The sequence below is a fragment of the Narcine bancroftii genome, chromosome 4, assembly GCF_036971445.1.
Source record: "Narcine bancroftii isolate sNarBan1 chromosome 4, sNarBan1.hap1, whole genome shotgun sequence".
NCBI lineage: Eukaryota > Metazoa > Chordata > Chondrichthyes > Torpediniformes > Narcinidae > Narcine > Narcine bancroftii.
Window position 1 is genome coordinate 174,995,011 of NC_091472.1, and position 22,125 is coordinate 175,017,135.

At 42.3% G+C, this 22,125-nt stretch overlaps 1 protein-coding gene across 4 annotated transcripts in view; it reads right to left on the reverse strand.

The window, feature by feature from the left end:
• LOC138761255 (coiled-coil domain-containing protein 60-like) overlaps nucleotides 1-22,125 on the reverse strand; it is a 176,645-nt gene that overhangs the window by 11,381 nt on the left and 143,139 nt on the right. For all 4 annotated transcript variants that reach the window (XM_069933098.1, XM_069933099.1, XM_069933100.1 and 1 more), the window contains 3 exons: nucleotides 10,075-10,162; nucleotides 3,969-4,064; nucleotides 227-367 (listed from right to left, as the gene is read on the reverse strand). In XM_069933098.1, the coding sequence (XP_069789199.1) occupies nucleotides 227-367; nucleotides 3,969-4,064; nucleotides 10,075-10,162 (325 nt within the window). The remainder of the gene's footprint in view (nucleotides 1-226; nucleotides 368-3,968; nucleotides 4,065-10,074; nucleotides 10,163-22,125) is intronic.

Sequence of the window (22,125 nt, forward strand, 5' to 3'; positions counted from 1 at the left end):
CAATGACAAAATGTCAGATGCAGGTAAACTAGAAATTTTCAAGCATCCCATTCAAAACCCAAACTACAAATGAACAGAGACAGCACCAGGTTCTAGCACATTGTGCACTGTTAAATACAGAAATTAAAATAGAATCCACCAAGGATTTAATATACCACATATTAAATTCAAAACTACATCATAACAAAGTCTATTTCAGCATTGAAATAAGAAATGATACACGCACTTTTCCAAGGCTTCCAGGTTGTCATGGAGACACAAGGCTGCTTCATCTGATACCTCGATGAATTTTGAATGCATCTCCTGAGAGAGGGAGGATTTGCTGGCAGAGAACTGACTGATTTCTGAAATTTGTCCTGAAGGGGAGCTCCAAGTGAGAAATGAAAAGTTGTTAACATTGTTGCATTCAGTCCAAGGGCGCAGCACTCGATCAGAAAAATGATGCTGTCAGTCAGCAACACCTGGCAACATTGCACACACTCAGAACTGTTGAAATATGACAAATAGGTACATAAAACTAATGGAAAAAACCGTGCACAGCTTTCATCCTGCTTTTGATCGACAGAAACCAGCTAGATTGTAATTTTTGCATTCAGCTCATAGACCAGAGCATTCATCTTCATCCTTGTTCCATGAATCTGACTACTTTAAGTTTGAGCTGTTAAGAATTTTACACCCATGCATTGATCTGTTGGTGACCAGAAATGCCACCTGTTCTTCTCCGCTGGTCTTTCAGCATCCAAACTTGCTCACTGCACTGAGCATTATTTTTATGGCACGTAGTGTGCCCATCAAGACATTTCATCGGCATTCTAACTTGCTGCTTAGAATTGCCTGAGAACTTTTTACGGAGTGCACTTATGCAACTCCTAAACTAAAAAGTTGTTTGAGGGTGAGGCAAATGAATCCTTCGTGACATTGGTGTACAATGTGTAGTCCCCATGCTGTGGGATCTCTCTCTCTACTCTGTTGATCATGATTGGTTGTGTTCAGTAAAGTCTTTGGTTTACCACACCCGGCGACTTGACTCTTTATTAAGCACACAATAACGGACACAATAATTTGACAGCGATGCATTAAATTCCAATTTTTTGGGGATGGAGATGAAACCCAGAGTCACAAAGGTAAGGAGCTGCATGGAAGGTATGATCAGGGTACCAGTGGAGAAACATTCGGGAGGGGTTCATACCATTAGAGTGTACCTAATTTTATTGGCCACAAAAATCCACTCAAAGGTGACCTGTACATATTTGTACTCTGGATCTCTGAGCCATCTCTGAAACTGAGATTCAGGGCATTTGGGAAGGGAAAAATCAGTGGTTAGATTGACCAGGCTGTGGTGTGTGAAAGAGTGCAAGAACGTTGAGTGTAAAAGGTCAAGCCTGATGTCCCCAATAATGTTACTGTCTGTAAGTAAATCTGGGTAGACTTACCTTCCATATCCCATTGGGCAAAGGAGCTTGACTGGATTAGCATCTGATGGAAGGTCAGCAAAATGTCATGGGCTGAAGGGCCTGTGGTTTAATGTTCTCTGTTCTATAAACAACCCACTGGAGGTTAGAAATTAAATTTGGGATGATCCTTCTTTCTGCTTCAGGTTCACAGACTCTAAGCTAAAGGGCAGAAACACTGGGAATACATGGAGCTGTGCATGGCTTTTTCAGCCTACAAACCCATGCCTCCCAAATACCCCAATTAACCTACAGCCCCATACTTTTTTAAAGGGTGTAAGGAAATCAGAGCACACAGAGGAAACCCATGCAGACACAGGTAAAATGCACAAACTCCTTACAGACAGCACCAGAGTTGAATGTAGGTTGTTGGCGTTGTACTAACTGCTAGGGAGGGACCTGGGGAAAGTACATAATTTCCCCCATGTCCAACTCCCAAGTCTCTATCCAATGCAAGTTTCACCTTGTCAACACCTCTGCTACCTGTACACTCTTTTACAATTGGCCTCTTCTATAATGACCTATTGCCCCAACAACTCAGCATTAAGTCAAACATCATTCTTACCTCTCCAAACCCCTACAACACACTACACCTCACCACGTCATTTAGTAATTTCAGCCAGTACCAAGAATTCTTTCCCGTAAGTTTTTGCCTCCTTGTTTTTAAACAGCTCTTGGATTAAATATCATTCATCTAATGTTGTTCTTTTTCATTTGAAAGATGTTTTGACACATCTATGTGAACTGCCTGTGTAAACAAAAGGCAGACACATAGGCTATCAATTTATCCTGTCAACAAATAACGGAAATACTATGCTCAGCCATCTCCTGCAGAGAGATTAAATATCTTAATTACTCACAACACACGAGACTCAGCTTTATGCCACCTCCCCATAGAACTATCCAGTCGATCTAACTCCCCCTCGACCTTCCTTATATCACTTTCATATGTCCATCATCTCTTCTTTGACCCTTTAGACAACCGTCTGCACCAGGGATTAGTTATAGTGGCTAATTAACCTACTATCATTTATTTTGGATGGGGGATGTAGCCGTCCAACATAAACCTATGTGATCATCTGGACAATATATGGCTTTTGCACAGTCAGCCACTTAATATGGGAACCCCATTTTTAAAAAAGGGGTCCTTCATTTAGTAAAGGACCATCTGTTTTTAAAAAAACCCTTAATTAAAGAAGGAATTGCCATTTGGGATCAATGTATGGCTAGCTCATTAACTAATCTAGCTCCTATTCTATGTTGCCAATTTCCTCTGCATCATTTTTATGGCACGTGATGTGCCCATTAAGACATTTCATTGGCATTCTAGCTTGCTACTTAAAATTGCCTACAATACAACTCACAGCTGATAGAGAAGTGTTGGGTGGTTGTGGCTGATCATACCCATGAAGATTCAGGCCCTCTTCTAATACCAAATTACATCAAACACTAATTACACTGGATAACCCATTTTTCCAAAGGTTTGCTTCCTGATAAAAATGGGGGATTATGATGGACATCTTCTAGCTGAACACAAAGATAATTTCAGATTTGCTGTATCACATAGGAAGTTGCAGAAAAATTAAATAAACGTTTATTGAATTTAGCACGTTTAATCACATCATGATACTGACACATTATGTTTGTTCAACTGACCTAAAAATGCTTTGCCACTGATTTTCATTTGTACTCAGCATCTGATGCCTATCGTGTCAATGTCCAATAATAGTTGGCCAGCATTGATGGATTTCAGCTGACTTGATATCACTTTTCCATGGTCACAATGTCCGGGTGAAACCTTTCACCACGTTCATCACTGACTTCACTAAGATCGGCAGGGAAGAAGCCCAAGTGTAAATGCAGAAAAATGAATTTTGAATGACATTTTGTATTTCATGGTTTTTGCGATATTATGCACGTAAGTAAGAACTATCTTTCTCAGCAAGCAATTTTGCGCGGTTGGACGGAAAACCAGAAGTGACAGCTCATGGGGGTTGTCGTTGGAAGTTGGTTGAAGCAGCTCAAGGAAAATAAAGTCGGTTAAGTGTTAAACCCACAAAGTCGTTCTTCTTGAAAGAACAAGCATAACAGCTTTATATGCTTGAAGCATGTTTTCTACCAGCTGGATGTACTTTGGTGCTCTGTAGTTGCGAAAGAAAATTCTCAACAACATCTTTAAATGTCTTCCAAGCATGCCCAGGCCCAAGACCATATTTGCATAGCACCAGCATTGAGTGCATGTTCAGGCATGCTTGGACTGACTAAAAGAGCTTGCTTTCTGGGCAATATATAGTTAAGAAATGACAGGAAATCACAATGTTATATTAAGAGTTTAGATATAACAAAAAACTGTACGTGATAGGAAAATTTCGAGCTGGTTTTCCTGAGCAGCAACCCAAAGTTCATAAAATACACCCAAAAAATGTTCAGGAAGCAAAATCTTTGTTGTTCAGTGTTATATTCTGTAACCAAACAAACTTGGACTGCAGACATACTTCGCAATAATTTGGAAAATACCTTTTATGCCTCTTTAATCTATTGACATCAGCTTGCAGTTCCATATTGTAACTGGCCTGTGGGCTCACTTTTCCGTTACTCCTGACAGCTATGGAACTAAGGACAGAAAATTAATGTTCATTATAAGGAGCCAATATTCTTTATTGATGTATCAAAATGGCACATAAATGTACATCCAGTTCAATTAGAAGTAGATATTTAGAATGGAAGGTCTCGTTGCAGGAATCTGGGGCAGAGAAAACTAAAGAACCGAGGCTTTACATAACTCTGGTTGGGTTATAACTGGAGTATGGTGTACAATTCCGTTCAGTACAGTTTAGGAAGGATCTGAAAACGCAGTAAACCTTTGTCTAATTTTCAGAGAGATGGTTTGTCAGATTGTGGTTGGATTAGGGAAAGTGGGGCTGCCAAACTTGGAGCAAAGCAAGTCAAGAGGGGATTTGACACAAAAGATCATGACAGGTTTAGAGAGAGGAGGAAGGTACATGGTGGACTGAATGGTCTGCTTGGTCCACCCATTACCCATTTTCCCCTCTCACCACTTCAACCCTCTTCTTTATACTGCCTATCATTTCTCTCCACTCTCAGGCCTGTTGCAAAGTCTTCACCTGAAATAGCAACATTTCCTCTCCTGCCCCCTCCCCACCCCACAACTTATATAGAACACTACAGCACAGTACAGACCCATCGGCCCTCGATATTGTGCCGACCCACATTTTCCTTAGAACCCCAAAACCCTCTATTTTTCCTTCATCCATGTGCTTATGAGTTTCTTAAATACACCTAAGTTTCAGCCTCCACCCCCAACCCTGGCAAGGTATTCCAGGCACCCACAACTCTCTGCATAAAATACTTACCCCTGATGTCTCCCCTAAACTTCCCTTCCTTCACTTTGTACACATGTCCTCTGGTGTTTGCTATTCCTGCCCTGGGAAACAGGGGCTGCCTGTTCACCCTATCTACGCCTCTCATTATCTTGTGGACCTCTATCAAGTCTTGTCTCATCCTTCTATGTTCCAAAGAAATAAGTCCCAGCTCTGCTAATGTCTCATAAGATTTGTCCAATCTAGGCAACATCCTGGTAAATCTCCTCTGTACCCTCTCCATAGGTTCCACATCCTTCCTGTAATGAGGTGACCAGAACTGAACACAATACTCTAAGTGTGGTCCTACCAGAGATATAGAGAGTTGCAACATGACCTCTCTACTCTTGAAATCAATCCCAGCATCCCACAAGCTTTCTTAACTTTCTTATTTTCCTGCGCGGCATCCTTGAGGGATGTATGGATTTGGACCCCAAGGGTCCTCAGTTCATCCACACTCTTAAGTAACCAACCATTAACCCTGTACTCAGCCTTCTGGTTTGTCCTTCGAAAATGCATCACCTCACACTTATCTGGATTGAACTCCACCTACCACTTTTCTGCCCAACTCTGCATCCTATCTGAATCCTCTTGTAACGTTTGACAACCTTCAGCTCCATCCACAACTCCTCCAACCGAATCATCCTCAAACTTACTGACCCATCCTTCCGCCTCTTCATTCAGGTCATTTATAAAAATCACAAAGTGCAGGGGTCCCAAAACAGATCCTTGAGGTACCTCACTAGTCACCAACCTCCAGGCAGAATACTCTCCTTCCACTAGGACTATCTGTTTTCTACCTGCAAGCCAATTTTTAAATTAATCCATACAGCCAAGGATCCATTGATCCCCTGCCTCATGTCTTACTGAACGAATCTCTCATGGAGGACCTTGTCAAATGCCTTACTAAAATCCATGTAGGCCACATCTACTGTCCTACCCTCACCAATTTTTGTTACCTTCTCAATGAGGCTCATGAGGCACAACCTTCCCTTCACAAAGCCATACTGACTATCCTTGAGTAGACTGTACTTCTCCAAATGCTCATAGATCATATTCTTAAGAAACCTCCCAATAGTTTACACTGATATAAGACTCACTGGTCTATAATTCCTAGGTTTCTTCTTATTACCTTTTTTTAGACAAAAGGACTACATTTGCCAATCTCCAATCCTCCGGCACCTCCCCTACAGCCAAACAGGACTCTAAGATCATAGCCACTGCCGCAGCTTTCTCCTCCCTCACTTCCCACAGCAACCTGGGGTTTATGATGTTTGGCCTTGATGTTTTTAAGAAGATTCAACATTTTTTCAGCACAAAAGCCTTTTATATTCTGACCTCATGCTGATCGAGGTCCTTTTCTTTTGTGAGGGCTGAAGGAAAGTATTGATTTAAGACCACCCCAACCTCCTCTGCCTCGAGGCACATGCTGCCTCCTTCATCCTTTAGTGGCTCCACCATCGTTCTCGTCATCCTTTGGATCGTCACATACACATAGAACTCATCGGGGTTCTCTTTAATCCTACATGCCAAGGCGTTCTCATACACTTTTTTAGCTCTGCTAGGCCCTTTCTAAAACTCCTTCTTAGCTACCATATACTTTCCATGAGCCCTTCCTGTTTCCTATATCTAATGTCTGCTTCCTTCTTCCTCTTGACCAGCTGCCTCATCTGCTTCGTCAACCACAGTTCCCTTTTCCTACCATCTTTTTCTTGTCCCAATGGGACAAACCTACGCTGAATCCAGCATAAGTGGTCCCTAAACTTCCTCCACATTTGTTCTGTGCTTTCATCTTTGAACATTTGTTTCCAATTTACTCTCGCGAGTTCCTGCCTCATCCCATCATTATTAGCCCTTCCCCAATTAAACACTTTCCCATTTTGACTGCTTTTAATCTTATCCATAACTATGCTAAAGCTCAGGGAGTTGTGGTCACTCTCACCAAAATGCTCCACCACCTGACCACGTTCATTACCCAGAGTTAGATCCAGTATGGCCTCTCCTCTCATCAGCCGGTCCACATACTGTGTCAGGAATCCTTCTTGAACACACCTGACAAATTCAGTCCCATCTATCCCTCTTGCAGTCAGGAGGTGCCAGTCAATATTAGAAAAGTTGAAGTCTCACATTACAACAACCCTGTATTTCCTGAACCATTCCAAAATCTGCCTGTTTATCTGCTCCTCAATGTCCCAAGGCTACTTGGGGGCCTATAGACTACTCCCAGTACAGTAATTGCTCACTTTCTATTTCTGACTTCCACCCACACCATCTCAGTAGACACTCACTCAGCAGTGTCCTCCCTTTCTATAGCCATGATACTATCCCTGACCAGTAATGATACTCTGTGCCCCCCACCCCCCCCCAATCTCTAACCTCCCATCCTATTCCTTTTAAAACACCTAAACCCCAGTACCTGCATCAGGCAATCCTTCCCTTCCTCCAGCCAAGTATCTAATGGCCACAACATTATAGTTCTACATACTGATCCATGCTCTAAGTTCATCCCCTTTATTCCTAATACTCCTTGCATTGAAATAGATACATTTAAAACCCTCTAACCGACTACATTTATGATTTGTCCCCTGCCTGCCCTTCCTCACAGACTTAGAACACAAAGCATCATTTAACTCATTTAAGAACTCTTACCTCTGCATTTTATTGATATTTTTATTCTTTCTGTATTGAAGCTTGTCTACATTCATTATCTGTTTACAGTTCTTTATTTGTTTACTTGTATACACTGTGTACAGTTCTTTTGCCCTACCAATGAGTGGCAATTCTGCCTTGCCCACAGAAAGAGAATCTCAGGATTGTATGTGATTTATTGATGACAATAAATCTGAAATCTGTTATCATGCTTTTGACCTTCTACCCTGTTCTCTTTCCTTTCATTCTGTTTCCCATCCTCCTGCTAAACTAATTGAACCCTCCCCATCAGCTCTAGCAAACCTGGCCGCCACGATATTGGTCCCCCTCCAGTTCGGGTGCAGCCTGTCCTTTTTGTAGAGGTCAGACCTTCCCCAGAAGAGATCCCAATGATCCACATATCTGAACCTCTGCCTCCTGCGCTAACTCTTCAGCCACACTTTCTTCTGCCACAACTTCCTACTCCTACCCTTTCTAACACATGGCACAGGCAGCAATCCCGAGATTACCACCCTTGAGGTCCTGTTTTTTTAACTTATTACCTAACTCCCTCTATTTCCTCTTCAGGACCTCATCACTACTCCTATCCATGTTATTGGTTCACAACATCTGGCTGCTCCCACTCCCCCTCCAGAATGCTATGAACTCGATCAGAGACGTCCCTGATCCTGGGACCTGGGAGGCAACATACCATCTGGGAGCCTCGATCTCATTCACAAAACCTCCTATCTATTTGCTTAATTAATGTGTCCCTAATCACCATAGTTCTCCACACCCCTTCCCTTCTGAGCTGAGTGGCATTTGCAAATTGTCCTTACTAGATCATCCACCCACAACAGTATCCAAAACAGTATACTTATTGTTGAGGGGAATGGCCACAGGGGTGCTCTGCACTGTCTGCCTATTCCCATTGCCTCTCCTAACAGTCACTTCATTTTTGGGGGTGACTATCTCCCTGAAGCTTTTCTCTATTCCTGCCTTTGATCCAGAATCATCTAGTTCCCTAACTCATTCTCCCAGGAGCTGCAGCTGGATGCACCTCTTGCAGGTGTAATCATCAGGGACAATTGTGCTGTCCCAGATTTCCCATTTGCTGCATTCTGATCATTACACTGCCTCCATTATCTATTCCTAGTTTAAATACATAGAGACATACACCACATTAACAGACCTTTTTGGCCCAGAGCCTGTACAGCTCAATTACATCCAAATGACCTACAACCCCAGTACGTCTTGAATGGTGGGAGGAAGCTTGAGCACCCAGAGGGAACCCATGCAAAGATGGGAGAATGGGAAAACTCCTCACAGACAGTGTCAGATTCAAACTCAGGTCGCTGGCGCTTTAACAGTGTTGCACTAACTGCTACGCTAACCATGGCCCCCTAACCTAACCATGCTATCCTGTTTCCCCTGTTGTGTTATCTAGAAATAGGGGACATAGTTTGAAAATAAATGTTACCCATTTCAGATGGAAATGAGGAAGAATTTCTTCTCTCAGAGATTCACAAATCATTGTGGAGGCAGTAATTGAAACCCATTAATAAAATTATTGCTGAATGATGTCTATACTTTGAAGACATGGCTAACTTACAGCTGTATTTCCAAAGCACTGGAGAGGTCCCAGCAAGGTGGTCATTGCAAATTCTCTAAGGTACTGGCAGGATTGTCAAACAAATGTCAATGCCTTCTCCTAAACCACATGCCCACCGTCGAGGTCCTGAATGCATTCAACAACTTTGATTAGTGGCCTTTTTCACCTATACATCAGACATCAGCAAGAGGTGCCCTCGTCTGAACTCTGTCATATCTAATGTACTCTAGGAAGGAGAAGAAACTGGAAGAACCTCATCTCAGAAGGCACCTGATCTCTCCAATGGGAGCACATGGAGGCCAAATCAAGCAGTGGATGGAGCCCAAACTACCCACCCACCATCCCATCTAGCTCCACTTGTGGCAGAGTCTGCTAATCCTGCAAAAGACCCGGTTTAGCTTAGAAACTATAGAACTGTAGTTCAGAGATACAGCATGGTAACAGGCCCTTCCAGCTGATGAGCCCACACCACCCAAATACACCCACGTTAACAATTAATCTACTAATCTCCATATATCTTTGGAACAAGGGAGGAAACCAAAGCACCCAGAGGAAACCCATATAGACCCCGGGAGAACATGCAAACTCCTTACAGACAGCTCTGGATTCGAACTTGGGTTGCTGGTGTTGTATCAGTGTTACGCTAACGACTACGTTAACTGTGCTGCCCCAGTGGTGGGAAGTCATCCTTGATCCTGAGGAACTGCCCAAGAAAGGTCCCTTCTTAGTATTGTTCCACCCTTCAGTGGTAAATTATCCCTCTGTCCATTTCTGCAGACATCCCCACTCCTATGGATATTCATCACACCTCACGTCTCCACTTTTCTTGCTCCAAGCACCAGCATAGATGCTTCATCCATCTTGGCACTGCACAAAGCTCAGGGCATGTTACCAGAGGATAAGGGTACATTGTGACAAGCACTTGTATATAAACACCACCAATGGTGTGAATTGTTTTAAAGGCTGTGATAGTCCTTTCTAATAAAACATGAAAGGAATTTACCTTTCCTCATTGTTCCTTGAGTCATTCTCTTCCCCGTGAAGCTCTTTGTCTATGTGCTCATGCACGGAGTCAAGTAGTTTCTGAAGGTCTGTCAGGGAAACACAATTTTCAAATTCAGAATTTGTTTTTCTTCCCACATATAGAGAAAGGTGTTGCCAATACTCCTACTGTATACAGAAATAGTTATCAAAAGGTCAGGGGACATGACAATCTTCCCCAGTAATTTCACGAATTCTAGAAAGTAATTTGGTGAATTCTGTCTCAGTCTAATGTTCAAAGTTCAAATGAATTCTCAGAGTACATACATGATGTCATATACAACCCTGAGATTTTTTTTTCCTGCAGACCAGGCAGAAATTCTAATTACCAGTAACTGTCAACTGTACTCAAGAAGAGAAATGTAAATAAACTGACTGTGCACAGTCAGAAATATAAAAGTTCACTAATAAATTATTAGCAAGGTACAAATCCTTAAATGAGTCACTGATTGAGTTTGTCTAGAAGTCCGATGGTGGAGAGGTAGCGAATGTTCCTGAAACTGGAACTATGACTCCTGTAGCACCTGTACCTCCTTCCTGATGGTCGCAATGATAACAAAGCATGTCCTGGGTGGTGTGGATCCTTGATAATTGCTCTATTCTCTGATGGCAGTGCTCCATGTTGATTTTCTCAATGGTGGGGAGATGTCCTGGGCTGTGTCCACCACCATTTACTGAGATTTTTGCTCAGAGGCCCCAAGAGCTGGCCGTGATGCAGCCAGTCAGCACATTTTCCACTACTTACCTGTATAAGTTTCCCAGGATTTCTGATGTCATACCAAGGTTAGCAACTTTAAATTCCTGGGGATCACTATCTCGGAGGACCTTTCCTGAACCAAACACACTAGTGCCATTGTGAAGAAAGCACCTTTCCTGAACCAAACATACTAGTGCTCTAGTGAAGAAAGCACGTCAGCGCCTCTACTTCCTCAAGAGTTTGTGGAGCTTTGGTATAACATCAGAAATCCTGGCAAACTTATACAGATAAGTAGTGGAAAATGTGCTGACTGGCTGCATCACGGCCAGCTATTGGGGCCTCTGAGCAAAGAAACTCAGCAAATGGTGGTGGACGCAGCCCAGGACATCTCCCCATCATTGAGAAAATCAACATGGAGCGCTGCCATCAGAGAGTAGAGCAATTATCAAGGATCCACACCACCTAGGACATGCTTTATTATCGCTGCTACCATCAAGAAGGAGGTACAGGTGCTACAGGTCTCATAGTTCCAGTTTCAGGAACAGTCGCTACCCCTCCACTGGTTCGTACACCTCTAGTTTTCCTTTCCTAATGTTAGACTCACAAGCACAGTTGTCCTGCGGTCAAACTTTTAGGCCAGCTAGGTAACGTAGATGTGGATGAAGACAAGGTAATTTTTTTAAAAAAAATTTTTTATGTTTCACACCATAAACCACATTAACCATGATACATACTTTTTCCTTTTCAAATATATACAGTGCCATTTTCTCCACCCCCCCTCCCTCCTCCCATCCCACCCTCCCTACCTCCCCCCTCCCGTCCATTTAAAGTACAAAATTTAGGATACATTAAACCAGTCAAACAATGTTGTCATTCAATAAAAATAAACAAGAAATTCTACTGAGTCAATTCTTTTCATTTCCTTCTCCTTTCGTTAATTTAGGTAGTGAATGTCCCTGGTAGGTTTTCGCTATTATGTTTCATGTAAGGCTCCCATATTTGTTCAAATATTTCAATATTATTTCTTAAACTATATGTTATTTTACCATTGTTGTATTTTCAAATTATCTTCCGATTTCCAGGTTGACATAATACATTTTTTTTGCTACGGCTAGAGCTATCTTAACAAATCTTTTTTGTGCACCATCCAAATCAATTCCAAATTCTTTGTTTTTTATGTTACTTAGGAGGAAGATCTCTGGATTCTTTGGTATATTGTTTTCTGTAATTTTATTTAATATTTGGTTTAGATCTTTCCAAAATTTTTCTACTTTCTCACATGTCCAGATTGCATGAATTGTTGTTCCCATTTCTTTTTTACATCGAAAACATCTATCAGATACTGTTGGGTCCCATTTATTTAACTTTTGAGGTGTAATGTATAGCCTGTGTATCCAGTTATATTGTATCATACGTAACCTCGTATTTATTGTATTTCTCATCGTTCCAGAACATAACTTCTCCCATGTTTCCTTTTTTATCTTTATATTTAAATCTAGACAAGGTAATTCTTGTTGTTTTCCTCCACTTCACGAATGACGTTCGCCATCCACTCAAACCTCTGCTGAGTCCACGTCACTTAGATAATGTATACCTGGCGAGGGAGAGGTTTAACACACTTTACCAAGATCATCAGTGGCCCAAACAGTAAGGGCCCACTCTGCTGAGAGCCAAGAATTAAGAACTGACCAAAGGTAGAAAGAGAGGTACAGTAGCAAACACTGAAACAACACTGAAGAACTCCTCAAGCAAGGCTTTCTCTTTGATGCAAGGATGTGTGATCTGATACCCGAGGGTAAAGAACCACATAGGTCTCCAACATGAGGTATCCCTGCACAAGTTCTGGAGCTTAGCAAAGAGGAATCTCTGAAGTGAAGCTGCAACTTTGTCCACTTCATGCTGAAATAGGAGAGCACACCAGGAACCATAGATTGTCTATGACCATCGTCGGGAAAGGAGACAAATCAGTATCAGAATTGATTGTCATGAGCACGCCACGAAATTCGTTGTTTTGCGGCAGCATTACAATATTGTGATAAAATTACATTTAAAAATAAATCAGTGCCAAAAAAAATTAGAGAAAATTAGGTAACGTCTGTTTCAATGGCCATTCAGAAATCTGACGGTGGAGGGGAGGAAGCTGTTTTTGTGCCGCTGGATATTCATATTTAAGCTCCAGTACCTCCTTCCCGATGGTCGCTGTGTGAAGAGGGCATGGCCTGGATGGTGAGGTCCCATGAGGATAGTGGCAACTTTCTTAAGACACCACCCCCTTGTAGATGTTCTCGATGGAGTGAAGACTGATGCCTGATATGGCATGAGCTGAGTTCGCAACTCTGTAGATTCTTTTTCTTGCCTTGTGCACCAATGATAAAACTAGTCAGAACACTCTCCACGTCACACCTGTAGAAATTTGCAAGGGTCTTTGGTGGCAGACCAAATCTCCTCACAAAGTATCGTCTCTGGTGACTCTTCTTCCTGATTGCATTGACATGGAGGCCCCAGTATAGATCCTCAGAGATGCTGACACCCAAGAACTTGAAACTTTAAACCCTTTCCACTTCTGACCTCTTGATGAGGACTGGTCGTGTTCTCCTGATTTCCCCTTCCTTAAGTCCTCACTCAGCTCCTTGGTTTTTCTAATGTTGAGTGCAAGGTTCTTGCTGTGGCACCACTCAGCTAGCTCTTATGTACACTTCCTCATTGCCGTCTGTGACTCTGCCAAGGGCAGTGGTATCATTGGAAAATTTGTAGACAGCATTTGAATTGTGTCTAGCCACACAATCAAATGGTGTATAGCAAGTAGAGCAATGGGCTTAACCTGCATCCTTGCAGTGCACCTATGTTGATTGTCAGTGAGGAGGAGACACTTCTGATTTGTACTGACTGTGGACTTCCGATGAGGAAGTCAGGGATCCAGTTGTAGAGGGATGTGCAGAGACCTAGGGTTTGGAACTGTTGACCAGCACTGAGGGTATGATAGTGTTGAAAGATGAGCTGTAGTCGATGAAGAGTAGCCTGATGCATATGTTGCAGTTGTCTAGATGATCCAGAGCTTAGTGGAAAGCCAGTGAGATTGCATCTGCTATGGAGCGATTGTGACAGTAGGCGAATTGCAGTGGGTCCAGATCTTTACTTAGGTGCGAGTTAATTCTGGCCATGACCAACCTCTCAAAGCATTTCATCACAGTAAATGTTAGTGCTACTGGCCAATAGTCATTGAGGCAGCTCATTCTGCTCATCTTGGGCACCGGGATGATTAATGCCCTTTGAAGCAGTCCAACTCAAGTTTAATTTTATTGCCCTATATAATGAGGTACAGTGAGAATGTTGGGTTTGCAAACAGTCCAGCTGCTCAATCCAGATATAATACAGCAGTAAATAGAATACAGACAGATATCAGTTAGAACAGACCAACATTATTGCACTGGTCTAAGGTCCATTCAGAGTCTGAGAAAGACAGGTGAGAAACTGTCCTTGGATCAGGTAGTGCATGATCTCACACTAATGAATCTTCTTTCTGATAGGGGTGGGGGAGCTGGTGATGAAGAGAATGTGGACAGGGTGCAACGAGCCTTTTAATATATGACCTGCTTTTCGGAGGCAGTGGGAAGTGTAGATGGAGTTGATAGAAGGGAAGGGGATTTGTCTGATGGTCTGAGCTATGTTCAGAACTTTACAAAGTTTAAAAAGATAACTGCAGAGACGTCACTCTGCTGTCTGGCACAAGGAAAACCTTTGCCAGGGTCCTCTTCAGCTACCCCACCCCAAATCAAATTGTGTCCTTCAAGATAAATACATAGAATTGCAGTGATCACTACTACCAGTGACCTTTTTCAACCTTACTAAAGCTTTTAACTCTGTCACCCATGGACAGGGGATATCCTACACAAAACTGGTTTCACCTCCCTCACCCTGGAAGATGAGAGCATGTCAGGGGCTCCAGAGCTGCTGAAATTGACCCCAGAGCTGCAATACCCAAACAGTGCTCACATACGTCACGCACGCAGGGACTGGACCATGATTGACTTGTTGAGTGAAGAACGCAGGAGAATGGGTCTTACATCAATCATCAGCAGGTCAAAAGAACTCTGCCGACCTGCTCCCATTTCCCAATACTGCCTCTAGATAATAAGAGCCCATCATGGAAAAGTGGTCCACTTCCCATTTCTCAGAAGCTTCCCCTAAGTGGAGGAAGACAGGAGTACTGAATTCATCACCACTTCCAATGCTGCAGCATAACCTATGGCCAACTGAGGAAAATAACAACGTCTTTAACCTGCCAGTAGCTCTTTGTCTTCTGGGCAGAGGTGATCCCTGCCCTCTTGTATGTTTCAGAGATATGGACCACCTGCACGAGGCAACTCAAAGCATTGGAGTGATACCACCAACTCAACCTCTGCAATATCCTCCAAATCCAATGGCAGAATAAATATTGGCAGTGTCTTCTCCCGGGACACAACCAGAATGTCAATGCTGTAATCACACTTGATCATCTCTACTGAACAGATCGCATTGGCTGCATGCCCAGCACCAGGGCACCAGACAGTACTAACAGGCATATTGCCTAATGTTATCATGGCAAGAGCTTACTAGGAGAAAGAGTTAACACTTTACATATCTTCTCAAAATCCCAATGAAGAATTTAATTTAGACATCCAGCATGGTAACAGTCCCTTCTGACCCATGACCCCATGCCCCCCAAATACCTCAATTAACCCACAAACCCTGGACATTTTGAATGGTGGGAGCACACCAGCACAGACACTGGAAGAATGTACAAACCCCTTACAGACAATGTGGATTGGAACGCAGGTCACTGGCACTGTTAAAGCTTTGTGCTAACCATTGCACTAACTGTGCCATTTTGGCCTGTGACTCAAAAATGGAGGAGAAACATCCAGGGTGACAATGAGATGGTCACGTCTCCTCGTCAGGAGAATGGACTCCCAGCAAAAACCCACCTGCTCGAGGAGAATGAAACCACAAGAGGCTGTGGTCCCACATTGGTCTTATGAACCAAGTAAGATTTCATAGAAGACAGTCATCATCAACTTAGAGGTACTCTTCAAGAGGGTAGTTTTAGAAACAGACCCATGACTCTATTAACCCCTCCAGTAATAAACAAACCCATGACATCTTCTACTCAATTGGCAGCTGATGAAGAGAGATAAGATTGGAAGATGAGAGGGAGAATGCTGAAATGAGAAAATGTGGAAGGAAGTGAGTGGGGCAAAATGGGAAGGAGTGTGGGCAAAGGGACTGTGGACAGGAGAGAGTGGGGAATGAGAGTACAGAGAAATGGAATATAGAAAGGAGGTTGTTGGGAGGGGTGTATTGGTGGGGAGATTTAAAAGGGTAAGAGTTGATAGTGAAGAATGGGGAAGCGAGACAGTGGGAGCTGGGGAGATGGGAAGTTGAGAATGGTTGTAAAGGGAGTGGGACGATGGGGAAGAGGGATGGGGGAATGAGGAAGTAGGAAGTGTAGTGCACGGAAATGGGGCTGATGAAGGTATTTGGGGAGAGGAGTGGTGAAGGAAAATAGTAATGAGGAAGTATGTCAACAAGGTTCACAGCAGGATCTGGGAGAGGGAGAGATCTAGAACAAGTATTTGATATGGTGTATAATACATGTTTATTATCTCAATTGCTAAATCAAACAATATTTTATAATTCAGATAGCATGGATGCTATGGGGTTTTTTTAATTGAGATATTTTCAATCTATAATGGAGCTGGAGTTTTCACATTGAAGCTACAGGAAATGTTTCTTCAATCCACAAATTTGTTTCACAAGTGTTTTCCTGGATTTCGTCAATGAAAAAATACTTAATAATGAAATGATGCAATTGGAATGGAGTTGGCATTTGGGCCCTGGGTTGATGCGAAGATTTCTCATGGGAGAAATTTGAATGAGTTACAAGTTTGGGCTGGGATGTCATTTAAAAGTGAGGTACAGAGGAACTTCTTATTGAAGGTGGCGAGTTTCTGGACTTCTCCACTCAGAGGTTCTGGAGGCCAGATATTTTAAAGATGTATTTTTGAAAGATCAAGGTTTTGAGGACTACAGGTAGCTAGCTGGGACAGGAGCTGAGGCCTGGGCAGTTGTCATGATGGGCAAAAGGTGGCATAAACACGGTGGGCTTGTTTCTGTGCTGTATAACCCTATGACTCAGAGATCATATCATATGGTGGGGCAAATTTGATGCAGGAGTGGTCAGTCCGGCTCCTATTTTCCAGTATTGTTACATTCAACTGATTGAAATGCAGCTTCAGTCTTCTTTGTGGGAACTTCATTACGATAGAGTGCGAAATTCCAATTGAACAAGAAGAAAGCTTCGATTTCTCACGAAAAATGCTGGAGGCACAGGTTTAGCAACGTTAATATTTTTTGATGTACAGTAATAGAAAGCTTTACAATTTTACACAGAATCTAATTGCCTATTAATCAGGGAAGCAGGATATTGTAATATTTTAAAATCGCTTATGGTACTTCAACTAAGCATAACCGTTCTAATATTAGGAAGCAGTCAATTGGTTAATCAGCTGATGAAGCTTGGAAGTTCATGCTGCCTGCAGAATTTAATTTTAAAAAAAAATTTAAACATACAGTATAGTTACTGCCTAAATTTCAAAAATTTAAATAGTTACAGGCCCTTCCACCCTGTGAGCCTGTGCTGTCTGAATATTCCAATTAACACAACCCTGGTACGTTTTGAAGGGTGGGCCAAAACGTAGCACCTGGAGGAAACCCATGCAGACATGGAACAACCCACAAACTCCTTACAGTGAGCAGTGAAAGTTCTTGAAAGTACTGTATCATACAATTCTTGGCTCTGGAGATGTGAATCTGAATGAGGTTAGTTAGGGTCAAATTTTCTGAGTAACTTCACACTATTGGAAGCAAACCAGATGGGTGGATACACTGCAGCTCAATTGTCCATTGCACAAAGCTTCCTTCCCAAGTCTCTGCTTGGAAACTCACAGAGAATTTTCTGTTGTTGAGTCTCAATACTGGTTTGGTGTACGACAATGACTACATTTTCAATTATAATGAATCAATACTGCGTATTCAAATAAAAGATATATTGGCATGCTGGGGTATACACAGACCATGTGATCTGATGAACTGAAATAGATCACAAAATTGTTTATGCTGTAAACTTTGTTTCACGATTACACAATAAAGTTACTGTGCACATCATAGGATTCAATATGATTTGTACTTAAAGTTAGTTTGATTCTGGTTTCGAGATCATACCATGGGGTTAATATTAATATTTTCACCTGAAATTCCTGCCACACTCCATTATAATGCATTGATCTCTTCTATGTGGAATCAGCACATCTCATAAACAAGGGGACTGAATCCATTGTACGTGTCCTGCCACAAATTAAGCAATGCAACAAGGCATTTCCGTGTCTGCAATAACAGGCGCCATGAGATATATAACCTAGCTGTTGTCAATGCATCAGAATGGTTTTCAAGGAATATTGGAAACTTGGTTCGAAGAAAAAGGGAGGCATACATTAGATATAAGAAGCATGGAGTTAAGGGGATGTTTGAAAGATACATTGAATGTAAGAGGAATCTTAAGAGAGGAATTAGGAAAGCTAAAAGAAGGTACGAGGAAACTATGGCAAGCAGGGTGAAAACTAATCCAAAAGAGTTCTACAAATATGTTAATGGTAAAAGGAAAGCTAGAGACAAAATTGGTCCCTTAGAGAATCAGAGTGGAAAACTGTGTGTGGAGCCTAGAGAAATGGGGGAGATATTGAACAGTTTCTTTTCTTCGGTATTCACTAAGGAGAAGGATATTGGGAGATGTGAGATAAAAAAAGCAAATTGGGTAAATATGGGGAATATAGAGATTACAAAAGATGTAGTTTTAGGGCTTTTGAAGAATATAAAGGTGAATAAGTCTCCGGGACCAGACGGGATCTTCCCCAGGACATTGAGAGAAGTGAAGGAGGAAATAGCAGAGGCTCTGGCGGTAATTTTCCAAATGTCATTAGATATGGGGATAGTGCCGGAGGATTGGCGCATTGCGCATGTGGTTCCGTTATTTAAAAAGGGTTCAAGGAGGAAGCCTGGCAACTATCGGCCTGTAAGTTTGACGTCTGTGGTAGGTAAATTAATGGAGAAAATTCTTAGAGATAGTACTTATAAACATCTGGATAGACAGGGTCCGATCAGGAGCACTCAACATGGATTTGTGGGAGGAAGGTCATGTTTGACCAATCTGATTGAATTTTTTGAAGAGGTGACTAGGAATGTGGATGAGGGTAGTGCAGTGGATGTTGTCTATATGGACTTCAGTAAGGCCTTCGATAAGGTACCACATGGAAGGTTAGTTAAGAAGGTGCAGTCTTTAGGTATAAATTTTGAGATAGTCAAATGGATTGAACATTGGCTGAAAGGGAGAGCCAGAGAGTGGTAGTGGATAATTGTCTGTCAGGTTGGAGGCCGGTGACCAGTGGTGTGCCTCAAGGATCTGTATTGGGCCCATTGTTGATCGTTATATACATTAATGATCTAGATGATGGGGTGGTAAATTGGATTAGTAAATATGCAGACGATACTAAGATAGGTGGAATAGTGGATAATGAAGAAGGTTTTCAAGGATTGCAGAGGGATTTGGGCTGCTTAGAAAAGTGGGCTGAAAAATGGCAGATGGAATTTAATGCTGATAAGTGTGAGGTGCTTCATTTTGGTAAGAAGAATCAGAACAGGACATACGTGGTAAATGGGAGAGCATTGATGAATACAGAAGAGCAGAAAGATTTAGGAGTAACGGTACATCGTTCCCTGAAGGTAGAAACTCACGTGAATAGGGTGGTGAAGAAGGCTTTTAGTATGCTGGCCTTTATCAATCATTGCATGGAATATAGGAGTTGGGAGGTGATGTTGAGACTGTATAAGACGTTGGTGCGGCCTAATTTGGAGTTCTGTGTGCAGTTCTGGTCGCCTAATTATAGGAAGGATATAAACAGAGTGGAGAGAGTGCAGAGAAGGTTTACCAGAATGTTACCTGGGTTTAAGCATCTAGAGTATAGGGAGAGATTGGACAGATTAGGTCTTTATTCTTTGGAGCGTAGAAGGTTGAGAGGGGATTTGATAGAAGTATTTAAGATTATGAAAGGGATAGACAGAGTGGATGTGGATAGACTATTTCCGTTAAGAGGAGGAAAGATTAAAGCAAGAGGACATGAGTTAAGAATTAAGGGGCAGAGGTTTAGAGGTAACATGAGGGGGAACTTCTTTACTTAGAGAGTGGTAGACGTGTGGAATGAGCTTCCGGGAGAAATAGTGGCGGCGGAGTCAATTGTGTTGTTTAAGAAAAGGTTGGACAGGTATATGGATGAGAAGAAGATGGAGGGTTATGGGCATTGTGCAGGGAGGTGGGACTAGAGAGGGGTGTTTGGTTCGCTGCGGACTAGAAGGGCCTAATGGCCTGTTTCCGTGCTGTAAATTGTTATGTTATTATATTATGACTTTGTTCTGTGCAAGAAGAATCTTCCTTCACTTTGCCTATCCAATAATACATAGGAAGTCAATGATTTTTCTGAGAATACTGAGATCATCTTTTTCTCTCTCTCTCTCTCTCTCTCTCACACACACATATACACACACAGGACTGCTCATCTTGATTCTAGATCTTGAAATGGGTAGAGGTTTGACGAGAAAACACTGAACTGATAATTCAGAAATCTCAATGAGTGAGAAACAAAACTTGAGCTATCTATACAGTGAAGACTTTAAAACAGAATTGGCTTACAGAATAAACAAATATCAGTGGCGCTTGACTGAGCACCTGCAGTACAATTTTGTACAGAGGTGAGAGTCCAGTAGGCAGCACCCTTCAGTGGCCACTGTTGGCATTACACCTGATGCTCAGTGAACTGAACAATGCTTTAATTTCTCATTCTGGCAGTGATTCCTGATTTGCGTTCAAACAGGACTGCTATCCTCAGTTATTATAGAAAGAAAGTTGTGCTATGAAACTTTTATATTCAGCAGTTTTTAAAAAAAATGTTGCTGGGGTAAAAACAAATATGGTGCTGTGAAAAATCTTTTGTTGTTTTGCTTTCCTTGGACTTTTTGCTGTTTAAATGTTATACTTAAAGCCTGTCAATGAATTTCTAATGAGCCCCACAAGCCGTTCCTCTGCTGAAGAATATAACTGCGCTATTACTGTCTTGTCATTTACCAATCCATGCAAAACACTTTTATTAGACGTTGCTGGGACACAGATCAATATGGTCCAGAAAAGGACGGGTGGATTTGGAAGTGGATAGACCCATCTGTGCTCAACTGTCTTACAATCCTGCAGGCATCTCTATCTCATCCAGGTGGTCAGCTGATGGGGGTTATTTCAGCCCAGTTTCACCTTCAAACTCACATTCTGGCACATATGCGGGCAAGTGGAGTTCACCTGAGCAGCAAAAGTGGGGGGGGGGGGGGAAAGATCAACTCTGAATCCACCCATCCTCAGCTTGAGGCCAACTCATGCACTGCCTCACCTGAAGCAATCACACATACCACATATGGAAGAAATCAACTTACTCTTCTCTTGATCTAATCTGGTCAAAATGTAAATGTGTCAGTTAACCAAGTCACATCAGCAGAAGATGAATGCAAAAAAACCATATGAATGGAAAGATAAATGTTGTGGTTGGTCCCAAGACCGCACATAAGTGTCCAAATAATCACTCATTATTGAGATGGTGAGATAGGATTATGTAGAATTAGGTAGGAAGTTAAAAAACAGGACCTCCAAGGTAGTAATCTCTGGATTGCTGCCGGTGCCACGAGCTAGTGAGGGTAGAAATAGGAGGATGTGGAGGATGAATGTGTGGCTAAAGAGATGGTGCAGGGGGCAAGGGATAAGATTTCTGGATCATTGGGATCTCTTCTGGGGAAGGTCGAACCTGTACAAAAGGGATGGACTCCACTTGAACTGGAAGGGAGACCAATGTGCTGGCAAGCAGATTTGCTAGAGCTGTGGGGAAAGGTTTAAACTAGTTTGGCAGGGGGGTGGGGAACAGAGTGTGAGAGCAGTGTCAAGGGAGCATGGCCACCTAGATAGGAATAATAACGATAACAAAGGTAGGATGGAGATTAGAGTAAAAGGTAGAAAAGAGAATATATGTGAGGGTCATTCTCTGAAATGCATATATTTTAATGCAAGAAGCATAGTGAACAAGGTAGATGAGCTTAGAGCATGGACAGATACTTGGGGTCATGATATTGTGGCAATTAGTGAGACCTGGCTACAGGAGGGGCAGGACTGGCAACTTAATATTCCAGGATACA